Here is a 7810-nt window from a genome sequence, read left to right on the forward strand (position 1 = left end):
ACCAACAATGTAATTTTTTAATGTTATAACTAAATTGCATCTTTGGTCCTGACATTTACTAAATACAACACATTTGTTTCAAACTTTTTTGTTGGTTGCAAAGATCGTCCCTAACATGTATATATGCATACAATGTCATAGTCTAGAATACATATTCCAGCTTCTTATTTCACTTTCCGTGATTGCGGCTGTACATATATCTTCACCATGTGAATTGAATAATTGATTAATCTTATTACAGAAACATAGCAAAGTCTTTAATTATGAAAATAAAGAAAACATGCGTACTTCCTCAACACTACCGGTTGGTAATTTCCACACCCATGTGCATCTAAAACACGATATATAAAAATTAAGTAAATTAATTTCAGATAAAAAATATATATAGTTGTTTGCATGTTTTTAGTGCCATGATTAAATAGAAAAGATGGAGGTGAATAAGTGATGAATGTAGAAAGTCAGACCTCCCCTCTAGAGTTGACGACTAAAGCAGGAAAAAAACAAACCAAAAACAAAATGGTAGATTACATGTTTGGTCCTAGAGGTTTGAAAAATGTAATATTTTTTGTTCACAAGATTCATTTGTTGCCCTTTTGGTCCCCGATCCAAACTATTATTACAATCTTGGTCCCTATCCTTCATTGTTGTTAATATGTGCACTAAAATTTTACTAATTTTATCACTTGACATAGATAAAAATAAATAAATAAGTAGGAAAATACAGAGAAAAAAAAAGGTAAGAAGATATTTAATTTCTTATTACTTTATTCTTATAACAGTGACTAGTGAGTTTATTGTAGCAAAACATACTATCTTCCTTTGTTTCCTTATCAGTCTTGTGATAATTCTGATATGCTCCACATGCTTAACTTGTCAATTGACTCGATTCCATATTTCATTAATAATTTAATATTCATATTTTACTTTCCATTAAATTAATTAATGCCTTGACCTAGTGGTAAAAACATTTACCCACTACCCTGTCTCAAAAAGCATACCAAGTATATTTGGCATAGTGGAATATACAAATAAGAACGCAACTTGACATTCTATATACACGATGTTCCTTCACATTAAATGTTGAATATCAAGTAATCATGTAATAGTACAAAACAAAAAAGTATACCCAAAACATGAACAAAAGATTTTTATCTACTAATTTTCCAACCCTTCCACAACTATGTACGTATAAATTAATACAAATTTCATGTTCCCTTATTCTTTTTCTTATAAAGAAGAAAATGTATCATCAAAACCTAAAAAGATTTTCAGGGGTGTTCCATGTTTTTCCCCTTTTGAATCATATTCGAAAATTCCCACCACAAACAAGTTTCTCTTCAAAGTATTGAAAATCGATTTTCGTCATAATCCAGCTTTTTGACATTCTTAACTTCAAAGTAACTAGTTTTTTTTTTTCCTTTTTTTTTTTTGTAATTTTGTCTCCCTTTGTAAATTGTTGCTAGATTTTATCATATTTTTGTACTTTGATTTTAAGAAGGTTTTGGATCCGGTTCTAATTTTGGAACAATAGCAGAAGATAGCTCTAGATGAGAAACCCTAACAGCACCTATAAGCCGCTCTGGCAACTCATCTGTTGTGTTTGCCTGAAAAAACAAAAGAAACAGGATGAGGAGGGTATTCACGTCTTTTCCACAAAGGAGTTGAAAAAGTTATACCTGTACAAGGAAAGCCATGTCAACAACAAGGCTAGTGATAACACCAACTACAAGACCCAATACCCCATTAGCCACAGTAGAGGAACCAATGTCAACATCAACCTGCAAAGTCAACATCATAACCCATCAACCAAACACACCCTTTATTTCATTATTGAGATAGAGAGTGGAGATTACTTACTTCTAAGTAATTGGCCCCACGGATGTAGTTGCAGTCAACCGCTTTTCCTAAAAGACACGGGGTGCTTCCAACACTCTGCCGCACTATCCACGACCCCTGGCATTTTCATTTATGTATAACTACAAGTTCTACTGCGTTTGGCATGCATTGGACTGACACTCAGACTAATGTCATCGAGACAAAAATTACAATCTTTTATCCCACCCAAAAAAAGTGGAGAACATGGACACGCTCTCAATCTCTCCTCTGTGCAAAAAGACGTAAATACCCTTCTCATCCTCATCGTTGAAACTAGCCCTAGAAAGCTTGTTTTGACCGGTGTAACAAACATAGCCGAAGGCTATGTTTGTTACACGGGACTAGATAATTATTCTATGGCTATTTCCGATGATTAGGATGATGAGGGCATTTACGTCTTTTTGCACAGATGAGAGATCGAGAGCACGTCCATGTTCTCCAATTTTTTTAGGTGGGACAAAAGATTGTAAATTTTGTCTCGTTGATATCAGTCTCAGAGTCCCAGTCCGATGCATGTCAAATGCAGTATTAAGGAAGAAGAGGATTATGGATAAAATAATACTAATAAATACCTTGGGAACCGATGGAATGAGTTTCATCCTACTATTACGAAACTCATCATCACCATCAACAAACCGTTGCAACAAAGATCCCATTGTTAATTCCTTGCTCACAAAATAAAAAACCATACTATAGTTTGTTGAACCAGGCACCTTCAAAAGTTAAAATAAAAATAATCCCATTATTTTTCCGAGATTTAAAATATCCACATTTCAAAACCACTTACTTGTAAATTGAACACCATGGAGAAATGTCCTTTTTGAGACGCAATCTAAATAAATAAACAATTACAAAATTGTAGTCTATAATATATAAAGATTAAAGATAAAAGATTAAGATTAAACATACTTGTGCAGCACAACCAGGCCTTCTAGCAACATGATCCATTCGTTTCGTGTCTTTAAACCAATCAACAGCCACAAGATCCATAAGCGGTTTGCCTCCGGGCATCTTCAATTACAAATATTATTTTATTATTTTGGAAAATAAAATATTTAAATGATTAAAAAAAACCTTGGATTTATCATAGCAAAAACGTTTGCTACGGACTCTAAAGTTGCTTCCATCTGATATTCTCCAGCAGTCACGCCCATTTTCGTTATCATCTCTTCGAAGATTACCCGAAAAGCAAGAAAAGTCGATTTGAACAACGGGTTCTTCTTCAAAGGCTATAATGGTAAATTACATCATCAGTACAAGGGCATTTACGTCTTTTGCACAGACAGACAGACAAAAAAATTGTATTTTCGTCCTATTTATTTAAACACAGACAAAAACAACCCACCAGTCCGTTTCGTCTCCTGAAAACATTGAAAAACAAAATCAGAAAATATAATATAATATATATAAACAAAAACAATTCTCACTGTTAGAATTTTTCAAAGTCCTTATATTTTGGCCTTATAATCGATTTAGTCCTTATATGTTTTTTTTATTCAATTAAGTCTCAAAACCCGGCAATTCTACTCATTTTGACCCTTTCACCCGTTCAACAGGTCGTCTCACTTTAAAAAATTACACTTTTAGCCCAGATATTAAATTTTATTACAAACTTGGTCCAAAATTTACACTTTTGGCCCAGATTTCAAAATTTTGTTACGAATTCATCCTAAATTGGAAGTACAATGTCTTAATAAGAAAAGAAAAAAAAAAAAGAATTACCTCTTCATCAGGGATTGGGAGATCTTCATCCTCGTCTGAATACTCATCCATCATTTTTGCAGCATTATCAAGAGATTGACTTCGATTATGAACAGAAGTCAACTGAATCTTGTTTGACTTTTTTGAAGGAGCAGAACATGATGCCATATTAACCATAACAGGAATTCTTGGAGCAGTTCTTTCATCAGATTGAGCAAAATATTCCCTCAATCCTATTACCAAAATATCAAATCATATAAAAAAATTTATTTTTAACAAATGCAAAGAGTATAAATAAATAAATAAAAACTCACCAGCAACACTATTTAACATTTGTAGCAAACAATGTTGCTGAAAAGATGAAACATAACCAACTCCCCATCCCTTTAGATCAATTTGCATAAGATGTTGAACTTGTGATCTTGGCCTTCCATTTCGACTCTTCAGAGGGGAAATATTAAACCCACCACCTAAATCAATATTATAAAATTAAAAGAATAATAATAATAATAATGTAAGTATCACATGGATCTAAAAACCTTAAGGCCCTGTTTGTTATACAGGACAGGACAAAACAGGTTGTACTGCATTTCCCTTAATATCAATAAGACAAAAACTGAAAACTTTTTGTCCCATCCGAAAAAGACGGAAGACTTGCTTTTAATCTCTCGTATGTGCAAAAAGACGTAAATGCCCTCCTCATGATAGAAAATAGCCATAAAAAGCTTGCCCAATCTAAAAAAACTTAAAACCTCGGATGGGACAGAACATAACAGGTTGTACTGCATTATCCTTAATGTCAATAAGACAAAAGTTGAAGTTTATTTTGTCCAAGAAAAGACATAAATGCCCTCCTCATTATAGAAAATAGCCCTAGAAAGTTTGTCCAATCTAAAGTAACTTATTATTACTTACTCTCAATATGGGCACGTACATATCCTGGTTGGGGCCCACAGTTCTCATGCTCCCTTGAGCAAAATAGTACAACTGCAAAACAACAAAAAAATAATAATAATAATATTATAAACCTCAAAAATGTAATATAATAAATGAAAATGTTAAAACTAAAAGAGTATAATATAAAAAATTTAAAATGCATAAACTCACCATAACTTCCATCATCATTTCGGCGCCAATATCGAACATAACAAAGGTCACGTGGCCACACAAATCTAAAAACATTTTGAGGTTTACAATTTTACATATTAATAAAATATAGAAGAAACAAAATAATTAAAGAATATAATTTGATTTATTACGTTGGAAACCAATCAAGCTGAAGTCTGTGATATAGAATTGCTGTATGTCCATCCACCTCTTCAACCAAGCTTCCATCTTGGAAACTACAATCCCACCTGTAGATATGCCCACAAGGTGTTCGATGAAATGTCTAAGAGAAATAAAATTGTATTGCATATGAATTTTAGCAATTTGATTATAAGAAAAGAGAAAAAAGTATTTAGAAATATGAATATAAAATATTTACTCAGAGCGGGTCCCATCCATGCTCATTACAAGCTCAAATATTTCTTCACAACTGGCTTCTACAACACCTACAGCCTTCATAGCTCTACTACAGCTTTTTGGCTTCATTTCCAAATAAAAAACATTTAAATAAATATTTATGTTAATGATTATGTAAAATATAAGAAAATAGTTCAGGTCATACAAGGAAATCAACTTCAAGTAGCTCTTCAAAGATACGAAGTCCTGCGTGGAATTTTACATGATAGAATTATAAATTATAAATAAGTAATAATCATTAATCCAATTGAATTAGAAGATTAAAAATTAAAAGATACCATTTTGGCATTGAAGGAGACGCCAGTGTTTTCTAGAGAATGCCTGATTGTGATTATTCTGGCTTGATAATGTTGAAGTTTCTTGAGTCCAATCCAATATTGATTCAGGAGGACCTGTTATAATAAATTGATTAATGAAATTGGAAAAAAGGAAAAAAGATAATTAAGAGAAAAGAGAAAAAGGGAAAAAGAAGAATTACCATTTCCAATTGTTGTTCTTCGCATCAAACTTGGGCGTGAATCTTCTTCATCTTCAGCTGCACTATATCTACAAATCAAGAAATGTTTATAAAGATAGGATTAGTAATAGTATCTATTTTTTCAATTATTTTTTTGAAATATTGTTTATCTGAAAAACAAAAGGGATATACTGGCTTTCTTGATCTGATGAGGAAGCATTTCTTCCACTATCCATTCCAGATTTATATTCAAAAGAATGATATTTATTTCCATTAGCAACCAGTGACTCCTGATGCTGTAAAAGATTAACAAATCATTAGCTTTCACAAAAACTTACAAATATCTACAAAAAGAAAATGGAAGAAAGATATATAGATACCTGATCAATAACAGACTCGATTTTTTCTTTCCAAATAAGTGCTTCCTGGATGTTGAAAGCTGCCATCTAAAACAAGAACAATTTGTACTTTCTTAAGTGCTTTTTGAACATCATTTGACAAAAAAGAAAAAGAAAAAGATAATATACCGTAATTCGATTGTGTTTGTCCTTCTTACTGTAGATTAACAGAACATATACCATCTGTTTCAAATAAGTGAAGCAACATCAACATTGTGTTAAGGGTTGATAGATCATATACTTTCAGAATCCAGATTATATGATTAAGAGAAAGTAACAAAAAATTGATTAGAAACTGAAAGATGCTCACATGGCCATGTTGTGTTCTTAAGCCTCGATCCTCCACTCTACAGTTGCCATCGATAACCATAGTTTTGATTGGAACCTAATTGAGAAAAGAAAGAATGCGTCAATTAATATACTAGAAGAAATGTCAAATGTCAAATGTCAAATGTCAATAGCAATCACAGGTTAAGATAATTACCACATTGTCCTGAGGCTTCCTCTTGTAATAAGCAAGCAACCTTGATTCAAGAACGAAATATCTCATATGAATGAAAGATCTCCCAATTTTCCTCCTCCCATATCGCACCATCCACCCATCATAGACTACTTTCGGATTCGACATCGCAATATCTTCACCCGATCCTCAAGTAATCGAGGAGAATCAACAACTCATTACCCTAAAACTAAAACTAAAACCCCCCCAAAATTGAAAATCAATCAAAACCCACAAACCTAAACCCCACAATTAACTTGAAGAAATTCAATCCGCGAGTGCGATCTGGCGAATCTAGACTTCACCGATTCGCCTGAAGAACTTGAGCATGAGACTACAATTCGAGAAACCAACCTGTGAAATTGAAATTAAACCGAGATTCTACACTCGTTACAGTCGGTGACACAACAACAACAACAACAACAACAACAAAGTGTGTTATACAATTATGTTTGAGAAATCAAGAAAGAAGATGAACATACGATCTTTGGGGATTGAGGGTGTTGGCCGGCAACTGCAAGTAGTATTGTGCCGGTTGTATTGTGGAGAGAGAGTCAGAAAGACAGTGGGATCATCAACGGCAGGAGAATTCTGACTAAATTGGATTTTTTTATTACTAAAATTTGAAAGATTTGGGGTGGAATTGGGGTGGGAGAAAGTAGGCCAACTGGAAACGTCAAGTCTTTTTCAATTTTCTTTTTATTTTTAACAACAAAATTTTATAGTTTTGTCATTTTTGTTCATTCACCAAATTCCAACTTCCAACCATTATTAATAATGTCAACCATAGTACTTTGGATATTTAATGTGTGGTTTCATTGTTGTTATTTGGATTTTCAATTTATGCTCAAAATAGATTCAATCTCAATCTTTAGTTTTATGAGTTTATATCTGATGATGAGCTTTTTTAAAAAAAATTTAAACTTGAATCTCATAGATCTAAACAAAACTATTATGAATGTTTAGGATTTATATTTTTATATGTGTATTTGATGTAATTATGGTAGACTTTGTTAAATAATGGACTAGTGCTACAAAATATTTTATAGTTTTGATTCAGGAGTATCATAGTGGATACATTTGTTCACTGTTCTAAAACACGCTTGATGAAAAAAAAATTAAGACAAAACTGCAAAAATGATCCATGTGGTATGCATTTTTTCAGGAAAAATGTTCAAACCACTAAACTTTTGAATTTGTGGTCGTAATAAGCAAGTTTGTTTGTGATTTTGGTCCCTTGCAAAACTAAAAAGACTAAAATGTCTTATTGATACATTTTTTTATATTTTTTCTATTTAATTTAAAGTTTTATTAATAATAAATATGGGACATCTCTCTCTCTCTTTCTCTCTCTCT

The 7810-nt window shown here is 32.3% G+C and overlaps 1 protein-coding gene across 1 annotated transcript; it reads right to left on the minus strand.

Moving 5' to 3' along the window:
• Nucleotides 1–1023: 1023 nt before the first annotated feature.
• On the minus strand, nucleotides 1024–7104 carry LOC111887507 (protein ENHANCED DISEASE RESISTANCE 2). The gene is made up of 23 exons (XM_023883674.2): nucleotides 6937–7104; nucleotides 6440–6808; nucleotides 6266–6340; nucleotides 6085–6138; nucleotides 5938–6003; nucleotides 5750–5853; nucleotides 5579–5646; nucleotides 5379–5492; nucleotides 5246–5286; nucleotides 5063–5163; nucleotides 4836–4931; nucleotides 4684–4748; nucleotides 4492–4563; nucleotides 3891–4046; nucleotides 3598–3809; nucleotides 3221–3236; nucleotides 2950–3104; nucleotides 2785–2886; nucleotides 2663–2707; nucleotides 2448–2588; nucleotides 1858–1953; nucleotides 1677–1778; nucleotides 1024–1604 (listed from the first exon to the last, which is right to left on the minus strand). The coding sequence occupies exons 2-23, from the start codon at nucleotides 6581–6583 to the stop codon at nucleotides 1491–1493; spliced, it is 2139 nt and encodes a 712-aa protein (XP_023739442.1). The 5' UTR covers nucleotides 6584–6808; nucleotides 6937–7104; the 3' UTR covers nucleotides 1024–1490.
• Between the last annotated feature and the right edge of the window lie 706 nt (nucleotides 7105–7810).

The sequence above is a fragment of the Lactuca sativa genome, chromosome 6, assembly GCF_002870075.4.
Source record: "Lactuca sativa cultivar Salinas chromosome 6, Lsat_Salinas_v11, whole genome shotgun sequence".
NCBI classification, from domain to species: Eukaryota; Viridiplantae; Streptophyta; class Magnoliopsida; order Asterales; family Asteraceae; genus Lactuca; species Lactuca sativa.